Source organism: Anser brachyrhynchus (assembly GCF_964034855.1).
Source record: "Anser brachyrhynchus genome assembly, chromosome: 8".
NCBI lineage: Eukaryota > Metazoa > Chordata > Aves > Anseriformes > Anatidae > Anser > Anser brachyrhynchus.
Window position 1 is genome coordinate 22,816,307 of NC_137702.1, and position 22,730 is coordinate 22,839,036.

The following is a 22,730-nucleotide window of genomic DNA, read 5'->3' on the forward strand; positions in this document are numbered from 1 at the left end:
CGCCACCACTCGTAAGGAATCACTGCCTATTGTTTTAGTAGCATCAGCCCATCATCCAAGTATATTTTCAATTTAAGCCAGCCATGAGAGAGAAGAGAGGAACAATTCTGCACATCAATTTAAAGATAATCACAAGTTAGAGGTAGCTTTTCACTTTCGAAGTAAACTATTTGAACTGCTGTCTTGATAGTAGTGGCCAGAGAGGGCCATATGCTTTTGTGTGTTGTTACGGGTAGGGGTGCAAGACCTTAGCCTCAACTCTGCTTTCACATAGCACGTTTCAAACATGGACTTACACTTGCAATGCTGTGATTGCATTAAGCCAACATGAAGGTGTCTCAAAATGTCTCTGCTGCTCAGTCCATCACCTGGGTTTAGACCCCACTTAAACGCCTGTGAACAACCAGGACAGGATGGCTACATTCATATTTTAGGATGGGAAAGTTGGGGGAAGGACTTTGCACCTTGATTCTGAACCAAGCCACAGTGGTTTTATTCCTCTCTCTAGTCCCCAGTATGTTGGTGGCTGTCTTCTCTCAGCCTACAGGAACACTCATGGTAAAGGTATTCTTGTGTTACAGTTTCTTATTTTAAGTGTTTTCAGCTAGGCTGTAAATGCTTGAAGCCCAAGGGGAGTGAATCTGTGCCATCTTTCCATTATTAAAAGGTGTCAGGCCCAAGACTGGACTTCAGTAACTACTTGTGAAGACAGTGCCAGGAGATGCTGGGGCTTAACAGTGTTCCTGTTACTGAAGTGTTAGAGGGAAACAGTCCACATTAAACACGCTTCACATGAAGCATTCTTCTTAAATGCCTTGTAAAACAAATGAAACGTTGGTTAGAAACGCATTCACCACATTCAACACTGACCACACAGGTTTTTATATTTAATAGAAATTAAATTAGTAGCTTAATATACATAACGTGACACTTTCCAGTCCAGTAGCTTTCAATGCTTGCTTTCAAGTCACAGAGCAAATACTGTACAAAAATGATAAAGAGCAACTGAGGAGTAAAACAGTCACTACGACACTGGACCCAGAAAGGCTAGGTTTATCCGGAGCTACAGACGCCAAAGGATACATAGGGATGGACCTGTCGTGGTACAGTCATGCATTACCGCCGACAGATCTACCGCCGGCCAGGGCAGGGAGCAGCGTCCTGGAGCGCACGGGCGCCGTTTTATCGTGCCCCGTAGCTGTAGTAGTATGGTTCGTCCGGGCGGTATCCATACGCAGTCGCTGGGCGGCCAGGAACCCCTGGTGTCTGACCAAATCCATCAACTCCGATGCTATAAAAAGAAGGGAAAGAAATTACAGGTTTTTGTACGGTAGAGAAGGCGTACTAGTGCTGGTTGCTCCAACTCTGCTCGCCGTGGAGGTAGGTTTTAGGAGGCAGTTTAGCAAGCCATCTTCCCCATTCTAGCCAGTACTGCTCCATCTTCTCTTCCCTTGGCAAAAAAATGATATGCTGCAGAAAAATCAACACTACTCCTGTCCAGGAAAGGCAGGCCTAGCAAGTCATTGCACTAACGCTTTAAGCTTTTTATTATTTTTATTTTCTGAAAGCAGAGAAATGGCGAGCTGGCATTGTGGAATTAACCAGCCTCTTGTGAACTGCTTTTGACTTTCAGCTCAAATGAAAATCCCAGGAGACACACAACTCTTCTCTCCTATCCTTCTATGGATTTACTGGCAAAGCACTTTGCTTCCGTGACTCAGTTTCTCTGTCTGTACATTGAAGGTTACATGTATTTGTGGGAAGGCTTTGAGTATGCCTCTTGCAAAGCCCACTGGTAACCCCGCGCCTGCACAGCACATCCAAATAACCTATTTTTCTTGCAAAGAGACAGCCAATTTCTGAAGCCCCTGGGCAAACACCAGCTAGAAATGAGAAAGTGAGAATATCTGGCATAGCGACATAGTTCAGCAAAGGACAATGTTTCTGATGGGTTGCAAGACTGACAAGCAAATGGCAGAAAGAATTCATCATATAGTAAATGGCTATGTTCTGATGAGACACAATAAGTCATTTTTCACACAGAAGAGCATCTTTTACACCTAAAAAGTCCCACAGCACAAGAACTGTGCAGGGAAAAGTGGCACATATTTCACGCTCAACAATAACTCTCATGCAGGAGGTAGAGGGAAAATGAGCATTGCCTAAGATACTGGATGACTGCCTATTCTTAGCTATGTCACTTTTTAACTTCCACATCAGCAGGACAAATAGAAAAGGATTCTGATTTATTGTCTGCCTGAAGATGCATTGAAAGGAGTTGAACTTCCCTTCTGAAGACTGTCAAAACACAAAGAACCAAAGTGCTTTTGGAGTGGGGAAAAGCTGAACCTCATTACTGCCAATTAGACATATGGAACATGGGTTATGCAACAGTCAAGGCCTGGGAAAGAATGACCCATCCAGAAGACGTACAATGGGTGGGCCCCAGGCCCTGGCTCACCAAAAAGCTGGCACTACTGAATCGGTTGGATTGAAAGGGCTCAGCTGAAGCGCTGGGGGACCATGTCCAGCACTTTGTCCTCACAAAGATATTTTCCTCGGTTTGTGCTGCCACAAGGGCCTAGGAAAGGACTCTGTGCCTGGTTTCTCAGGAAACCGGTTGACTTGTGGGATATTCTGATAATCACGTGAAGGTGGAAGGTCTGAGGCTGAGGTTTGTCCCCTGAGAGGGAGGGAACACAACCCACAAGCCTGAACTTGAACATCCACCTGAATGTTTCTGGAGGAATGCAGTGCCCTGAAAGTGCTATTTCCACGTCTGCCTGTCTGTATTTGGGTTGGCAATGCCTCTGTCTCACAACTTGTACACAGAGCCATCAGTCTGACCCTAAAATCTGATCAGTCCCTTCAGCACGGCAAAGGAAGCAGAGCAGGAGTACTGCCCCCTGTAGTGATGCAAAGCTAAGTGAGCACGTGCCTCTGGCTCCACACCTGCCTCTGGCCACCAATTCCTTCCCGTACCTACTCCAAAGTCCTATTACTCTTTTCCAAGCCCATTACAAAATGAGCTGGTAACACCTGAGGCAAATTCTCCAGGTCCCTTGTTTGTTCCTGGCAAACAACAGCTTTTTCTTAGCAGGCTTGAAGCTTGCAAAGACTCCTAAGAAATGGCATTTTGAGAAGTCTTGTTACTTTCTCTGCATTTAACTCTTGTCTCCAGAAACACCAAACCCTGCACTCCAGCTCTACCTCTGCCTGCACGCACTTCGGTCAGAGGACGGTCCCTGCTTCTACCACTGCTCTGCAGCATGCAGACAGACCGCTGTCAGACACAGCTTCCTGAACTGCAGAGCTTCAAGAACTCATTTTGGCCTCTCCCAGCTCTTGTTCACTCTGCTACCAAACCCAAACCCTTTTTTCCTTCGGGTGAGGCGTAATAACGATGCTGAGCCACGAGGTGGCAATGGGTCTCTATCGCTGCAGGCAGAGCTCTCCCAGCTATTTCCAGTTCAGAAATACTTATTCAAACACTTTTAAATATATTTAAATTGATAAAGTGAGCAGGGAAAATATGGTTTCAATTACATTCTCAGCAAATCATTTTTATATTTTTTTTATAAATGTGTAAGTAATTAGGTAAAGATCCCTAGAGTTTAAACTTTGAGGAGTATCAGTTATTTCCAAATGGTTTAGACATATGTTAGTGTCCTGAAGAAAACTGGAGGAGATGGATCAGCTGATAACTGCTTTGGACAGTTTAAAAAGAAAAAAAGAAAGGAATAGAAAATCACATTAAAACACCTTGATCAAATCACCGCTCTTCCCTATCTACATATTTCTCATCAGTAAATGAAGGCTTGCCCCTGCTTCAAAAAAAAAGTTGGCTTCATTTTTACATGTTACTGATATTGAAACTTACCCAGATTTGCTTGTTTGATTGTTTGGGCTGGCAAACAGCACAAAGCTTGTCCTCTCGGTGGAAGGAAAGGCTATTGAACCTCAAGAGGTAACAGGGGTAGGGCAACAAAACAGCAAACACGCATCTGCAGACTGAAGTCTGGCTTACTCATGAGGCTGGCAAGCCAAGTGCAATGACTCTGCAAGCATAACCTACAGAGGTGGAGACGGGTTTAAAAACTGAGTCCTGCTGAATCCTTGCCACTCCTGCCAAGAACAGCAAAAAGGGTACAGCCAGGAAAGATGGTAGATTTCAGCTGTAAACACTCCTGGGCTAATGATTGGCCTAAGATGGTGATCTGTGCCATGTGCTCTTAGATTTATACCAGCAATCAACTTCAAAATTTGCTCCTAGGTAAAGCATGTTGTCGGTTTTATTTATACAGCATCTACACGGAAACTGTGCTCAACAGAGCATCAGCCTGTCCTCCCAGAAAGTGAGGGGCACAGTTAGGCCATCAAGGCAACTGTACGCATCCCCAAATTGTTATTTTCCTACCTTTAGGCAGCCTGGTTCAGCTGGACACCTAACAGAAACGCATGCAATCCTTGTTGTATAATGGGTACAGATCATGTAGTATCACAACCACCTCTCAGATAAATAAACTGCACAGCTGCCCTACCCTGCAAGTTATTTAAGGCAGCTTTGCCTCACAAAATCGCACGCGTGTGCACAGATCGGAGCTTGCTAACCATGCAGTTAAAGCACAACTGCTTTCTTGTGCACGTTTACCACCACGCCTGGAGCTCATGGAGTTAAACAGTGAACAGCGCAGCTAATTACTATGTAATGCTAACCTCAGTTGCTGGTTCATTTTGAGACCCTTTAAAATATGAACTGTGTATTTTACCCCTATGCACTCTCTTAATGATTTGTTTTTTTTAGACTGAAATCACTTCCAGCCATCAGTTATACTCGCGGTCTCTACACATGCACTTCTCCAAGCACAAATATTTCTTTTTCCTATTGGTCTGCCAGCCCCTGTCAGAGCAAATTTCACTTTAAACTAAATGCTATGATACTTAAAACCTCTTGGATTACTCGGGCTGCTAGTGTGATCTATGACCTTCCCCAAATGACAGCTGAACTTTCCAATTTGCTTGTACTGCTGGGGAGCTGAAGAACACATGCTGAAGAGGAAAGCGTTCCTGATGGGCATGAGTACGGAGAGATTTCTTAACAGCTCTGCTTATTGATACTTCACTCGGATTCATAACATCCAAATTAATGTGCCCGTCTCAGATCCTAGGTGCCCTGACATCATTTAAAACAAAGTCCAACCGATCACAGGAAATGCCAGCCAGCATCCCACTGTGTCCACAAAATACTTTCCTTAACTCCCTCCTGAACGCAGAGCCTCAGACAGGCTTTGTGGCACGTCTGGAAGACTTGGCTGCCTCAGACGGGGCACGCTCTGCCAGCAGCCCACTGCTGGGGTCCCCACGCAGGTTTCTGTGCTGCTCGTGAGCTCATGGTGCAGGCAGGGGGGCTCCTGAGGCTGGTCTGCACTGTGACAGCACCTGGGTGCAGGCTGACCACAGAGCAAAGCTGTTTTCTGTGAGTTTTCGTGATGCGATCGACACCTAAGCCTGTCCACGCTAGCATTCACACTGTTAGCAGTGCTAGCGTTGACAAGCTGCTCTGAAATGGGGACTAATTCCTCTGGCAGAAGCACGGCCTCAGAAAGGCAAATCCTGGGTCACTCGGGAAATTCTTGCTTGAAGCCAAGCCCTTGGAGTCCAACTGGAAACCCACAGGTAGGATGCACAGATCTTGGAGCAATCCCAGAAAGAAAAACTGCTTGGGAAGGAGGCACAGAGCAGTACAGCAAAAAAATCATACCATAAAGAAAAGGTGGTGGCTGCCTCTGCAGGTAAAGTTGGCTCAGAAACAGAGCCTTGATGTTCAAGGGTGCAATAACAGTTTAGGAACTTACACTTTAGGTCCTACATCTCATCCTTTTCAGTTTCATGGTTAGTTTCATGGTTAGGTTACACCCTGAAATCAACAGCCACTGAAAATGAAATCCAAGACAAACCTTACGTGAAGCACATACAGCTTCCCCCAGAGCTACATTTTCAGCTGCATCTTTTCTCATCCTAAACCTGCTCTGAAGCAGACCTCTCTCCTTATTCTGCATCAGCAAGGCTCACGTCTGACAGGCTATCCACCACTCAATAAGGATACAAGTTTTATAGTTTTATTTTACAATAAAAGCATATTTTACTGTAAAATACATAAGTTTATAATTCACTGGGTACTCTGACCTTGATAAGACCAAGCAAACACAACTTACACAGCTCTCAGCAGCCCTACCAACTCCTCAGGAAGGAATCACACCGTTCTCCATGTGTTTAAATGAAGAGCTGAGGGGGGTTTATTTGCAGGCCTAAATATGCAGCCCGCGTTTACACACACGACACCTTTTCTTGCTCCCACTGATCACACTTCTGGCTTCACAAAACCCCTGCTGAGTAAGAGAAAGGTGCAGCGCATCCCTGAAGTCCTCACGTTTCCCTTTGTGAGCCTACTAAGCGTGCGACAGCACTGTTGGTAACTTATGGCACAGTTACCATCCTGTATTCCCATATAAACGCTCATGCCATAAACCCATCAGCTCTAATGCTGTATCAAGTTCCTATATATAACAGACAGGAATGCTCCAGGCTGTATTTTCCCCCTCAGGAGGTACCAAAGCCACAGGAATGGCACATCAGTCTCTAGTCTCAAGACAAGCACAGCATTATAACCGGCACAGCTGAGATGCAGGTTATAGATTGTAACGCTCGCCAACAAGAGCAAAGTCTGTAGGTTTTCCTTTCCTCTCTGAGGCTTTTTTCCCCCTCAAGAGTTGATGAAAGGTGCCAGACTGTAGGCCTGAGACATTTGTGGTGCAGGGCAGTATAATCACGTACGGGATGCAGCAGAGGCTGCAGTCCTCCCAGGCAGATCAGGAGACCTGTTGCAAACGGTGCAGCTCCCTCTCTCCACAGCTTTCCTGTGTGCACAGACCGGGTCAGGGAAAGGCAGGAGGACATCCAGGCCTTGTCCCATCGCACGGTTAGGATTCAGGGTGGCGTGCACCCAGCCAAAGGAGGTAGGAAACATTTTTGAATTCTACAGCAAAACAGAAACCTCTAATTTCTTAAGTTATTTCAGGTAACAAATATTTAAGGTGGTGGAAGCTAATCCTCTGCAGGTACAGCTAACCCAACTTTAACAAAGGCTCAAAGTCTGGGAAACCAAGGGCTCTCTGGCCTTTCTACTGATACCTGCCACCAACTAACTCTTCATAAATTATTTTCATAATAAACATCATGAAACAGTGGAAGTCATCAGAAAATGGCATACAGCTTTTGCCTTTGCTTAGAGTCTAGCAATTGAGAAGATGATCCTGTTTACTTCTCTGTGCCAGCTGCTACTTTAGTTTTGCATTGCTAGCCATAATTTTTCCTGTCCTTCAGAGTAAGAAGGCAAACCATTGGTTAGAGAGAAACAGCATACAACTGAGAAGCCTTAAAAAACTCAACACATTTCTTTATATAAATGTTCTGTAACCATAGATTCTCCCACTACTGGTAATGACGTTAAACTATAAACCACAGGCCTCTTAAATTCTGTCTCTTACAGCCCCACTTTCTCCCCTATCTGGGAAGCTTTTTTCCCCATACTTTCTATCCCTCAGGCTCAAGTGGGAGGGGAGCTTTGGGTCAGGGACTCTGCCTTTGCATACTGCATGGTGCATACTGCACCAAGCCTGCCTCTACGTTAGCATTTAATATTAATCTACTTTTAAGAGTAATACTGTATTTGCTCAAAAGATAAGAAATGTCAGAACGAACCCAGGCGATGTTATTTTAGCTCCCTTATGCACGATGATACAGCTTTTATGGATATGATCATCTCTCCCCTTCCATGTGATCCAGCTTTCTTCAGTGCACTTAATGACTTAAAGTTTCCAGTTGTTTCTGGACTGGGTGCCCAGTTGTATCTCAGCACAATACCGCTGTTTCTGCCATTTAATTATAAACAAATGCAGATCTGACAATTGTGGATATGAGAGCACTGCATCTTCTGTGTCAGGCTCCAGCTACGCATCAAGCAACAAGCATGCCAAAACTCACTGGTGGGAAGGCAGCATTTAAAAAACATATTTCCCAACTGAAGGGTAAGAAAGCACTGAGTTGAAAACAAATGACCTTGCTCAGCCAAACTCAGTCAGAACCTTGCTTGAAAGCCACGGAGCTTGCCATCTCAGCTCTGTGAAAGCAGCCCGGGACTCGGGCTCAGTTTCTTGCTCTGTCAGTTACCTGCTGTGTGATCCCAGGCAAGTTGCTCTTTTTCTCCATGACCTCAGTTTCCCAGATACAGTATTCACAGAAAACAAAACCAAACACTGAAGACACCAAATGATCAATTACAGTAATTAGAAGACTCAGATTAGACCAACAGAAAAGAATCAGAAGCCTTCATCTACAACACCCCTCAAAAAGAAAAAAAAGACTTTCTCAACTGCTAGGAAAGCAACCAATCCAGATTACAGCCAGCAGGCAAACTAGCAACTCGGTTGTTTCATGCAACTCTCCTGTTTCTTTGAAAGGCATCAGAATAACTTCACTAGCATTCCCTCGCCCGACTCACAGCTCCACCACACGGTAGGGGAATTTCTCAGCCATTCTGCACAGGATTTGTTAAAAGGTCAAGTGCACAGTCAGAGCTGGAATGGAAACCAAGAGTTCTGACTTTCCATTATAAGCCTGACAGAAACATCCCCTATGCTCTTGGCTCAACAACTGGCCAAACCTGCTGATTAGATACATCCATTTCTAAAAAATAATTAAAAACTGCAACATAAAAAAAGGCCCTGAAAGGCAGGCAATAAAAAAAAATAATCAAGGAAGATGTCTTTTCCTCCCCCTCTTCTTGGGCAGACTAAAGTATTTGTGTCAACACCATAAATTGAAGAGCACATTGCCTTCACCTTAACCTAGTAATAAGTTTGGCTTGGGGCTGTTTCAAACATCTCTTTTACTGAGCTCTGGTGATGTCAGTATTATGCTTTGTACAGCAGCTTCAGCCAACAGCCAGAGCAGTATAAGATCCTGAAGAGGCAACCCCGCAGAGGTGACTTGTCACTGACTGTATCAGCTCAGGATCTGATCCACATCTTCCACAGGCTTCTGCCCAGCCTTCCTGTTTCCAGACGGGAAGTGTTTCTTGCTTCTTGTGCTAGGTTACAGATCAGGGTCACTATGAAAATGCACTCCCAGATAAGCAGTCGAAGAAGAAATGCAAGTTTTCAGTGCCTTGGACTGAAGCACTCCTAGCTGAACAATTGTTCCTTTAAATATTTATACAAGCTCCTCAAGTCCAAGCACTGCCACTCAGCTCTGTGCTTCAGTACAAATGGGGAAAAAAGTTTCCCCTTGTGCACAAATACCCAGAGCCGTGCCAACAGGTTACTGGCTGATAGTCGTGCTGCCTCCAGGCTCAGCACCAAGAACCAGGCAACTCGACAGGGAGGATAATCCAGATGCTGCAGGGAAGGAGGGAAGAGTCAAAAAACTCTGCTCTGCCTTGGTTTACAGCTGCAGCCAATAAAAGCTTTCAAAGTCTCTTCTGAAAGTTAACATTACTAGGGGATTTGCAGTGTTCACTAGAGCACACACAGCAAACGCAATGGGAGCATTATTACCGATAAACAAACATTAAATATTTTTGCCACCATAGAGGATTATCCAGATTTCAACCCGTTTATTTATCAACGCAGGGCCCTAGTGAAGTCTTGTCAAAATCCATCCCAGACCAGTGATCATTTTAGTGTAAATCAAGAAGGAAGTAAATCTAAGCGCCTCTTACCACTTTTCTTTGCTCTACCATTAGATACACTAGGGAACATGCCAGATACAAATACAGATGTTGAATATTTTCTTGGAGATCTACATCTTTCAGTAACATTATTATGCAAAAATTTCAACTTTAATTAAATGGAAGGAAAATAAAATGTTTCTAGGCTAAAAGTTGGGCAGGGAGTCTTGGAAAAAACAACAAAACTTAAAAAGCTCAAAACCCAGAAGGCAAATAAACTCTCTAAACTTGTATACTTTTTTTTTTCCTTAAGTCTCATGGTTAAAAATAATTTTTTTTAGTTTTCCAGAGGGAGAGAGGGGTAGTTGTCATCATACATGCATGACTGAGGCTGATAAAGACAGATTCCGTGTCAAATTTTATAATCAACGCAATTTCAACTATTTGGCAAAATAAATTAATTTGATATGTTCAATTGTTTTTTAATACTAGAGACTTGTTTGCAGCACATGTTCATTTCAGATAATAACGATCAGAAATATCCCACTGATATATGGGACTTGAGAACTACTCATTGTATGTTTAATTTTGAATCCTGTGAGCATGCTTATACGTAGCATACAAAATACCCTTCACTTTATTACAGTTTTAAATCTTTCTTCCAGGTCTGGCCTTGCAACCACTTGCCTTGATAAAATAGGTCACTTGAAAAAGGAAAGCTCAATAAAATGAATTACAAAAACAACAAGATTAAACTGATTGTGCTGTTTTTGTACAGTGCAGCTGAATTCTGCAAATATGCTGCTGGCTGTGGTTTGGCATTTAACAGCATGCGATCAGTGAGAAGGAGGAAATTTTATTCTCATTAACTGTTGCAGATTTACTGCAGTGAAAAAGGGCTATGTAACCTGAGAAGTGACAGAATGGAAAGATCAAAGCAGCAGTCTGGAAACTAAATAAACCTTCTGGCTACTTCCTGCAAGGAAAATTCACTCTGGCAATGTAAAACAGAGTCCAGTTAAAAACTACTCTCAGTTTTATGAGCTGTCACAGCAGCTTGAGTGGTTTGGACCAGTCAAGTTTAGAACATTATATTTCCTTGTTTTTGTCTCAGATACTTCTGTAAGCAGTTTTATAGTTTTTTTCTTTTTTTTTCATTTTAAAGAGAAAAATAAAATTCTTTTCTTTTGGTTGAAATCGAGAAGGTCACAGCTAAACTCATTAAAAACAGGCAGGTCTTCATTTGCACATTCCATTCCCATTTACTACGTTTTAATATTTTACTTTGAGATTTATAAGCAATGTACATTTGCTTTAATAACTCTTCCGCGTTCTGTTCACTTATTGTTTAATATAAGTGCAAATCAGTTTACAGAGCCCAGATGGCTTGTAACCAGGGAGCCAGTCTATTCCTAGTAGCACATCTGGAGGGACTAAGAGCAGCAGACAGAACGTGGGAATTAATTAATGTTACATTTCAAAAGAGACAGACCCAGGTTTGGGGGATTTTTTGGTAGGACATTCCAAAGGACTTGAGCTAACTGCTGCAGCATTTTGGCATTCTTTTCAAATTCTTAATAGCCACCTAGACCATGTCGGTTAAATGAGGCCAACTGCAGGTGGAATATAATAAAATCAAAAGCAGCCCAAAAATGTGAAAGACGAGTGCAAGTGAAAGAGGCCCTAGTATCCTATATTCCAAAAAAGCTGAAGTGCATTAAAACCTCAATGCTAACTCTTCCCAAATGACATCTGCACCTTGCCAAAAAAACTTACACCTTCAAAATATTCCCAAGCAAGCTATTTCATCTATTAGCATACTAGTGTGATTGTTCAGAGCAATTAAACAGCTCTTACAGTAAATTAAACGAGTGCAACATGATCCTCCATGATCAGGGACCACACACCTTGGCGAGGTGGTGTGGTCTGGTCAACAGGGCACAGAGAGCAGCCAGGAGAGCACTGCTCTGCTGAAGGCTCTGACACCTGGCAGAGACAAAACTTCTCGCCTTTGGTTCCCTGCCCACCTCAACTATCCTTGCTCTTTGGGGTAGGGACCATGCGTTGTGCTGTGGATACCAGCTGCGTGTTGGGGGACACAAAGAGCCGTTAGGAAGCTTCTCCTCATGTAATCTAAGATGAGAGCAATGATACATAAGCAACCATGCACATTAAGAAGTTGCTGTATGAAGGATACTGTTTATGAAGACCATTGTCCTTATTTCGGTGCAGTATGCGCAGACCTCCAAGCTCTGGGAAAATCTGATGCACATGGGTCAGGAAAAAAGTCTTTTTCCCTTGAAGAATCAAACCCCGGTCTTCAAAATTGCTACAATAACTGTCCACCGCATAAGAGCATAATTTGATTCAATACATATTGGTCAGACCTATACTGGATTACAACACGATCAGGTTGCAGTACTTAACTTCTATAAAAATGGCTTTGAAACAACGGTACGAAAAAACTAGTAAAATGACAGCTAGGAGGGAATATGACCACTATGGCCACACCAGGGAAAGGAATGAGGTAACTATAGTTTAATGGTACAGAAACAAATTATTATAAACTGGACACCAAAAAATTGAAACTTGCATTCAAAAGCTTAGTGATAAAGCGTTCACGTTCTGAAAGCACTGCTCTCACATTTACGTGCCAAAGGGAAACAAATACGTACATACAGTGGATTTTGACATTCAGGCCATGATCCAAGACCTGCAGAAATCAAGCTAAGTCTTTCCATTTACCTGTCCTAGACTGTAATCAGAAGCTCCAAAAGACAGCAGGTCCTGCTTCCTTACTGCTATCTTTTAGATGCAAGATGTTCATTCCACACATATGTAGGACCTGAACAGACACTGTTTGATGAACAAAAAGAAATGGCTAAGCTTACCTGCCTTTTGCACATGAATAGCCACTAAATGCTGCACTGTCCACCTAAGATGTGTGCTTTATTATGTCAAGCCTTATCAAGCAGCATCAGAAATTTAGTGAAAACCTCCTGGCCAAGCTGAGTTTAACTTCTTAAAAACTAAACGTGCAGGCAGTTAGAACAACAGACTATGATAAAAAAGATATGACTGCTACCACTAACAACATTTTTGTGGGATAAAGAAAACCAACAAAAAAAACCTTATTTGTCTCCAGAAACTTCATTGGTTCTGGGCCTCTCTTTAAGGCCTTTTCAAATTCATTTCAGTGGGATTTACAATTTGCTAATACTGATGTGTGATAAACTAATAAAAACTTGCCTACAAGGTTATAGGCCCAATTTACCAGTAAAACCTAATTCAATTCTCTTAGGAAATGCAAATTAAATAGTGTCCAAATGGTAGAAGCTGAGAAATGGTAGAAGCTGAGTACAACTCTGTACTGCAGAGGAAAAACCATTTTACCTTTTCTTTTCCCCCCTTTTAAAATAAATTTTAAGTATGGAAAAGAAAAAGCAATGCACAAAACCAAGTGATATCACTATGGTAAAGTGTTTTGAAGTAGAACCATATTGCAATAATAATTTACATTATACCAGCTTTTATTTCCGTCAATTAAAAGATTTTGTACTTACTATATGCCCACCTCTGATCACACCTCTAAGACAGGAAAACATCACTACCTCTACTCAGATGTTGAAGAAATGTGACTACTGTCATTTCTCCTCTAGCACAGACTCCACATCAGAACTTGTTTTTTTTTTAAATCTTAATTTATATTTCTAAGACCTGTGAAACAAAGCTTCTTCTGCCACTGATGGCTGTAAAGGGTTGCATGAAGCAGCTCACTTTTACTGTCAACTCATGCACCAGTTTTTCACCTTCAGAGATAACCTGCAAGATGGCAATTAACTGCTGAAAGGCTGGGAAGGGATAGCTCAAACTTCTAAACAAACCTTTCTGAAAACTGGTGTTTCAAAAGAAAGATACAATGGATGAGAAATACTCCCACAGCAGGGTCCCTCCACTCCTCCAGTCTTTTCCTTAGGAAGAAGTTCTTTATATCAGAAATATCTCATAGGGTTTAGAAACTAAACAAGGAAAAGAAATGAAATCCTAACCTCAGTGCTTGAGAAGAACAACATAGGACTGCTTTGTGAAGATGAGGATCTATATGGAAGATAGTTGTAAGTGCTGATGTAGGAAACAAATTACAGATACAACCAATTAAAAACATTTTGATAAACATTCAGAGTGTTTATTTGCCAGCACATGATGCAGTTCCTGCACCCGACCCGAACAGGAGCTACTCAGCTGTGACACATGACTGAGAGCTTGCACCACACTGCAGAAGTGAATAGGAACGGAAGGCTACAGCTCTAGGTCCTTCCCTCAATAAAGTTCACGTCTGATTTTCATCAGGGTACCCAAGCAAAAAAAGCCCAGGGATATGACTACGCTTGCCATTCAATATGGGCTTTCAGCACATGCAAACATTACAAGTGGGTAGTTTGGCTAGAGATGACTTAAGCCACAGTAACAATCTTCTCTGTGCTCCACTAGCACCTATGGCCATTCAGTCACTGAAGCCCACAAGACCAGTTTCTGCCAACCCAAGACACAAAACCTAGCTTATGTATGCCCATACTTCCCAACAGACACAGCTTAAAGGCAGCACAGAGCAGCCTGCAGGGTCCTGGCTCCGTGTCCTGGACTCACAAAATATCACAATGTCCTACCATGGTAAAAAGAGGAGAAAGAGCTACAGATTTAGGTCATGAAACCAGGCAAGAGAAAAGATGTTCCATCAAGGAGTGAGACAGTCACCCCATAAAAAACAATTGTTTGACATGCCAAACCTCACTGTTTCCTGGGAAGAAACTTCCATCAAATCTCTGTGGAGAGGACATGTGAGTACACACGCTGGGAACTGCACACAGAAACACCTTGTCTCTGTGAAAACGAAGACCGTGCAATGGCAGCTCTGCTCCATTTTATAATCGGGTTAAAAGATTCTGCACTGGAGAAAGCTTCCTCTGAAAGAAAAAAGTTTGGGCTACCTCCAGCACTCCTATTAATCTTTCTAAAGCTACAGACAAGACAGAATTTGGGAACTCTGATGAAGCTATTTACAACAAATTGCCTTTCACATGTAAAACTTTCTACCATTATCTAGTTATAGCTGGGAAAGGTTAAAAAGTTTCTTCCCAAAAGGGAAAGAAAAAATACTGTGGAAATCTCCATTATAAGATATTTAGCCATCACTATGATGCCTGTGTCTTAAGAAAATAATCTCTAGAAGGTGATTAAAATTTGATAAATGACCATAGATTCTTGAAGATGTCTTTCAGCTGGTTTTTCTCCCTTGCAGCTCAGACACTAAGCTGTCATCACTTTAGCCAAAAGGTGAGGGATTTTTTGTTTGCTACACTCGTAAAACTTTCACTCTATATTAAGAGTTATCAGAACCAGGAGCACTGAATACAGATTTTTAATAACAGATGAAAAATTCAAATCTCTGCCTAATGCCCATCTGCTTCTGAAAGACAGTATGACAATTCAAAGCTGGTAATCTAATCACAAAAGTCTTTTCCTAGCCAATGAAACAACCTGGATACAAGCTGTCAAAACAACCTTCTCAGCCATTTATTTTGCACAGAATGGAAAACATACCTTATGATCTGCTTACATTCTGCTCCAAGGTTTTAAGAAAAACAAGAGAGGCTATTTATGTATTTTATCAGTATTTCTACATGTGTTATATTCTGAAATAATTCTACAGACATCTTACACAACAGCACAACTCTATTAAAAATATAGTTCAGAAATAACAGCTTTAATCTAAAGCTGTGAAACCCCACAAGCTATATGACCAGAAACAAAACAACTTTATTTCTAACAATGTCTTGGGTACCTAAAATGAGGGTGGCAATATTATAAAATGCCAGCTTTCCAGGTTTTTGCTGATGTGCTGCTTCTCCTTTATGCTGACAAATACTGGAAACATCCATTATCCCTGCTTGCCATCGTGAAATGGCCAGAAAAGCACGCAAGCAAATTTACATACTAAATTCAGGGCTAGATACTCTTACAATTCTCTTCAACGTTGTTCTGTACTGTAGGAGTTCATCATCTAGGGCAGCATTCTCTGACAGTAGTTAGTACTGTCTGTTTTAAAGGGCATTCTAAGGAACCCTATAAAGGGAAGGACATGCCTTTGAAAAATCCAACCCTTATGATATTCCACCTAGTTTGACAAATCTGTATGTGTTCTTACTGCTAACAGAATTATTTCATGCTTCCCTGTTGAAAAAAACAATGGAAATAAAACCGTGTTCTAGCTTAGTGAGTCCAGGTACATACAAATATTTTAAAAAAAACAAAAACTCCTACTTCACTCTCGACTTCAAAAAAAGACTTTCCTACTCACATAAGACTGTGCAGCATGTCTGGTCCAACACGTGTGTCTTGTGACTCCTAGGACAGGGACTCCACAGCGGATTGCAGTGGTAGCCCTGCTGGGTTACAGGGAAGTCAATAATTTCATTGATTACACACCTGGATATATCTGCTGCTCCAATCCCCCTCAATTTTCTTGAATGTAACTCAGTGGAACAGAAAAGGCAATCCCTGGACCACTGCTAGAACTAACATCCTACAACCAAGGCGGCACATGGTTTTCACTATCTGCTCCATGCAATATAACTGGTCTAAGTCTGATATAAGGCAGCTGGTGTGGGCTGCGTTCCCTTCTACAGGTGTTATTAAACACTGCTCATGGTGAAAGCCTTTCAGGCAACTTGAGCTTGGTTACAGTCATGGAAAAGTCTCCTAGACCCCTTTCTTTGGCTCCAAAAAATGAGGTTGGTGATCAGACACACTAAAATCTTAGTAATGCCTCCCTTTATAAACACAGTGGGGACATCAGCACTAGTTCAATACCAGCTCAGCTTCTCAATGAGATTCAGGCACTAAAAAGGTCAGTCTTACTGGCTGACCTGTAAGTACATCTATGCAGGCTCTCCTGAAGGTAAGGGGAAGTCCCGATTTAGTCTGAGCATGCTGCAAGGATAGGAAATAACCTCAGAGAAATTAAACAGCTGACATAGCCTAACTTTTCCTCCTAGGACTGCAGAAAGGAGAAGAAAGGATTATTCAAAGTTGAGTAGAAAGAAACCTGCTCATGGTTGTCACCTACCTCAAATTTCACAGGGTGGTCTTAAATAATGGAAAAGACTCACTCCGTTCCCAACTCACTGCACTGCTTAGCAAACAACCATTTCTATTACAGAATAATAAAGCCTAATATAAAAGGCCAAGACCAGAAGACAGACACAACAACTAAATGCATAATAAAAAGCATAACAAATGAAAAGACTGAAAAACATGCATCTACCCATTTTAAAGTCATCCCTCCTCAAACTCACAAAAAAGATCTTAGTATTAACTGACTTGTTAGTTGTCTATGCAAATCATAACAGCTTTCTTTTGAAAAGTTTCTGAAAACATATCCAAATATTAATAAAATGAACCATTTTTATAACAAAAATCTTGATTTATTAAAAGCTGGAACTGGTTAAAAATAAATCCTTGACATAAGGTTCTTGTTAGCTTTAAACTGTAAGCATAAAAATACCCTCGAATTATGTTTTGGTATGGATGAAATGTACTCTATATAACACATAAAAAGAGCCTTGACTTGCTGCTATTATTTTTAATTAGGGTCCCTAGCACGTATGGTTTTACCTTCCAACACCAATTGAAATTTGGGAAAAGGGAGGGTCTGACTCTTCAAACTCATGGGACTGGCAATTCCATGCCTCATGCCTGGAGCAATAATGCATTTTACATTAGCTCTAAGCATCAGGAAATCCTGGCTTCTGGCGCCAAGAAGTTCAAAACGATAATGACACACATCTGAAAAGTAGGATTCGCCATCCGACTGCCAGTATCTATTCTATCAAACAATTCAGTCCTCCTATGTTACAAATAGGACAGAACATTTGCAGCAGTCCATACTGTTTCCAATTAGACTGTGTCTGGACTGCAGATAAATCCATGAAGCAGTCATACAAAAAAAAGCCTACCGAGAAAACAGAATCGTAACGAGAAATCTGAATATTTACAGAGGCTATCAACAAAGGGCAATTACAAAGTTTGTAGTTAGACAAATTGCAGTTTGTCTGTCCTGTTTTTTAAGGTGGGCCTCCAAAATGCCTGGAGACATCACAAGGAAATCCTACGAATGTTTATTTTAATTAAGGATACACCAGGTGCATTTTGCTACTCATTTTACTTGGAAGACAATCAGATCAAAACACAGCTTATTAACGTAGCTCCCTGATACAGGCTTGAAATATGAGACCAAGCGATCTACTTTAACTTTTACCCATGGACACTCAAGATTTTTTCCAGCTGAAAACTTTCTGGAAAGCCAAGAAGATTGTGACTAGGGCTATCTTAGTTTATTGGAAAGAAAGGAGGCTACAAACTTCCCTCTTCATCTTTTTTCTTTTTCCTCTTCTTCCACAGGGCCATAAAGACTGTTGGGACTACATAGCCATACAGTTTCTGGTTAATACAGAAACCTGTCATCTCCTGGGTTGTGTGTCTATGTTAATGTTGAAGACTGTGAGCCACACAGAACAACTCCAAGAGCAGCAGATGGCTCGTACTTCCCTCAGTTTCTCGATCGCCAGCATGCCCTGAGATGAAGGCTGCACATGTGGAAGAGATCAGATGACGTGGTACATACCAGTCCATCTCTAATCCTTTTGCTAAAATATTAATCATAGTTTTCATAAGTAAGTTAACAATGTCGCTCTTACTAGAAGTTTAGCCAAAACATTACCTGGCAAGTGACTCTTCTTAGACTTCATGCCAGTATCCCCTTCCCAAACACAAGCTCCACACAAAGGGTTGCACAGTGATCTGAACTTGATCCTCTGAGTATAAACACTTTTTTCCCTTTTCAAGGTAACACATCTTAGTTCTGTTTTTTTTTTCTCCCAGATCTGAGAATTTTAGTCAATTTTTTATTATATATGCTGCCACTATTACACCCTTGCTATATTGCCTGAATGTTAATTCAGCTTTCTGGTGCATCATGAGTACAATAAACAAACAAGTAACCTTCCACTACCCCTTAAAAACTACAAGAAGCCAAAGTAAGAAACTTTTTTGCTCCAGCTATGCATACTGTGAATTGGTCATACCTACAAATGGTGACTAAAGTTGTAAGTGTTGCAAAAATGTTATTACTTAGGAAGGAAACCAATATTTTAGACAACATTGGTTGGTATAGATGGTACAGACTGACTGTAGCATGGTCTCTAACTCAGAATATTCTATGATTCCATGGTTGTATGGAATTGCTTCACAAACAGCAATTTACCTGCCGGAGAAGGGATGCTGCCCAACAAGGTCTCCGTTTTGAAGATGATAATCACTGAAGAAATCTGGACTCACTGCTCCATCAGGGGCTATTAGGCCATCTGTAAAAACAAGAAAGATACAGAGACTGTAAAAGAAGGGCATGATTTCGGGGCAGGCGGGCACTCATTTGTGCTGTTTTTTCTCAAATTCATTAGCAACTTGGATTATTTCTGGGAGGAATATCAAGCAACAATAATACTGAAAAGGAGCAACTTCAGCTACAACAGAACTTTCACTGGGATTCCATCTAGTCTACTGCCCTGAGATAAGCTACACCTAAGAAAATTTCTTACCTCTTCATCTTAAGGCCTGGAGATACTAGATCAAGAACCATATTGTCTGCCACATCATGAAAGGGAACACAGAGGAAAAAGTAATGACAAGGGTCAAACATGGATCTAGGCCAGCAGCATAAAAGTAGAAAAGCAACAAAGGTCTTAATTTTTCAAGAGACTGCCTCTTAACACTATCTCTTAAAACTGGTTAAGGAAAAGAAATAGGAAAGCATCTTGGAAACAATTTCATGTTCCCTATTTCAATGTCTTCTTGCTATTCCCTAAAAGGGTGGTCTTTTCACACAACAAACTCACAAGAAGACAGATTACTGCTTTCTTTTGCTTCATTTATATTAAAGCACCAGCATTTGAAGAGGCAAACATCTGTAAAGCCAGTAGTATTCTTTAAAGGCTTCATAGTCTCTGCTTGCTTTATAAAGAGAAGGAAATCAAGGGCTAACATCTTCCCTCTGTTACATCAGTGTAAATCCAGAGTGTCTTTGAAGTGAAGTTGAAGTGAAGTCAGTGAACTGACCCCAGCTGAGTGAGAGCTCAGCTTAACTCTTTCCTGATCCTATTCCCCAAACTCATTTCTTGTTAATAATAAGGGCACAGTTAAAACCCAATAATTAATATGAGGCTCTAATTAGGTAAACACTATTTAAATAGACCCTATCTCACTTCATCTCCGTTACTGTATGAAAACGACCCCAGACTTGCAGTGCAGAAAGCATCCCAATAAAAACAGGACAGAAACAGGTACATTCTAACGGGTACTTTAATGGTTTTACAGAGGATAGAGAGATTCCTAATGACTAGGAAGTTACAAATGCCATTCCACTTTGAAGAAAGAGAGATAAGATCCAGGGAATCACAGGCCACTTAGCTTAACCTCTGTGGTTTCAAATCTACTAAAACTGCCTGTGCAGGAAGCAGTGGAAAGTTACTTACAGACACAAGGGCTTAAAGATGACGACTCAGGCATTCAAACAAATCTCCATGTGCTTTATGAATTTACCTGATGGTTTTTTGAAGATAATATAGTGACAAATGATAAAAGGAATAGAATTGACACATCTAGATTTCTAACAGACATTTGATGAGGTGCTACAGAGATTCGTTTAGAAGATAATGCCTCATGGGAAAGTGACTGAATACAATGCAACAGATTGCAAATGAAAAATGCTAGCCATGATCAGACTACTTTTTAGCAGCATAAAGACAGCTGTAACATGGCTATATTCTAATTGCATGCATGTGTATACAGTATGTGAAAGAGTACTACTTGACAAGCAAACATGCTGGCACAGATCCGTATTACTGCTTTTCAGTGTGTTCAGATAGACGTGAGTGCACACGGATGTAAGATGACCAAATAGCAGGGAGGAAAGTTGAAATAGTTCTTAACACTTCTGTGAAGTTTTCCTATTCTTGTATTGTTCAAAAAAAAAAAAAGAAGCAAGAGACATTAGCATTTCTGCACCTACATTTGAGATGAAAACCAATAAAACTAAGGGACTTTGTATTTTAAACAGGTTGGCTTAAAACTTCTTTGAAAGCAGAGACACTTAAAAATAACATCTCACTATCTTTCTACCAATGAAGGCGGCATTACATTTTCACTCTGAGGCCGGAGCTGCTGCTGCTTAAAGTGTCTTCAATCAGGAGTGCTAACATTCAAACCATAGCACTCAGTTACGGCTCACAGGAATTTATATGAAAATGAAAGCACATGGATATCATCAGCTGCATATAATACAATTACAGTTAAAAGGACATCTGTTGTTACGTACATTTCAACATAAATTAGGGTTTTGTACTTTCAAAGCAAAGACGACACTGAGCTGAAGGTAACTTCAGAAATTCTATCAAGTTTTTGGTGCAGGTTTAGATCTCTTTGTAAGAGATATTGGTATACCTTTGCAACAGGAACTCATCTTGCCAGCAGGAGACTCGAGAATTGTTATAGCTCAGGTGGGGATTTGTACCATGCATGAGCCAGCAGTGCAGGCTGTTTCTAAAACCACTGCACCAAAACACAAACATTTAATTTCTGACTGCAAAAAGATCTTTATTTTTGTTATTTGTGACCAAGTAATGCCATGCTGTTCAGAAACCCAAATGCCTACTCCAGTTGGTACAATAATCCATAGCCTTTAAAAAGGAATACTATGCGCCCCCCCAGTCATATCTCAAATCTATAAATCTAGCAGAGTCCCGAAGCACACCATGACTGGTGCTTGCTGGAAGGAACTTGAGAATTGAATCTGTATGTTAAATACAATCAGTTACTCTTATACATTTGAAAACAAAATCACTTTTCAAACATCTGCAGAACATATAATTGGAAATCTGCCTCTCCTTCCTAGTCAAATATCAATTCCAACACAAAAATCTTTGTTGAAATAACATTAAGCCAATAACATGAATGGTTAAAAACCAGGAAATTCAGTATTACTGGTGACACTCCATCTCTAGCTCATGTTGTTGGGAAAAGAAGTGGTCCCGTGAAATAAGCAAAGGTTTAAGACTTATAAAAGGAGGACTGCAACAGGCATGCTGTCATGTCTTTAATGCAGGAAGCCTGAAATAGACGATGTAATCAGAGACCCTGATACTGTACTACACACAGCTTACACTGCTAACCTTGAAGGACCAGTGCAGAAAAAAAAGTGCTGCAGGATTCAAAAGGGAAAAAACATACCACTGAAAGGGCAAGTTGCTATGGCTGACATATGTAACCACGAAATGAGTAAGAATCCTTAAGTTCTGTTATACTTTGAGAATGAATTTTGAAATTCTGCTGAGGTCTTGCACATTTCTTTTCTCACAGCAACTACAAAGCAAGCTTACAGGTTTCAGTGGTTTTGTTTTTCTTATTACTATCCCTGCAAATTCGCCCAGAGTCAGAGTTTTGTGACTCATGCTTCGTAGCAAAGGACTGGACACTTACATGGAAAAAGAATAGAAAAAGACTCAATCCCAGCAATTAAAAGAAACACACGCACACAGAGTCATCCAGGGGTTTAAAAAGGATATAAAACCCACAAGTTTGAGAGCATAAGCCAACTCCTAGTTATTAAAGGTTATGAAGACTTTTATCCAGTGCGCACATTATTTCATGAGTATCTCCTGCAGGGCTTTTTGAACCTCTCTCTGAAACGGGTGGCAAGAGAGAATACTAGATTAGATACATCAGTGTCTTAATCCGGTATAGCAACGTTTAATGTTCTTACTAACTACAAATCTTTACAGAAGGAGAGAGCAAGCAAGCAGATTTCACAAGAAAACCCCTAGAACCATGCCACTATGCACTATTAATAAGAGTAAACAAAATTATGAGAATTTTTTTTCCCTTTATAAAA

General features: G+C 41.1%; 1 protein-coding gene across 2 annotated transcripts in view; it reads right to left on the reverse strand.

Annotated features, from left to right (window-relative positions):
* Positions 1-869: 869 nt before the first annotated feature.
* KIFAP3 (kinesin associated protein 3) overlaps positions 870-22,730 on the reverse strand; it is a 67,396-nt gene continuing 45,535 nt past the window's right edge. For both annotated transcript variants that reach the window (XM_080601629.1, XM_080601628.1), the window contains 2 exons: positions 19,050-19,149; positions 870-1,291 (listed from right to left, as the gene is read on the reverse strand). In XM_080601629.1, the coding sequence (XP_080457755.1) occupies positions 1,183-1,291; positions 19,050-19,149 (209 nt within the window). In that variant the 3' untranslated portion in view covers positions 870-1,182. The remainder of the gene's footprint in view (positions 1,292-19,049; positions 19,150-22,730) is intronic.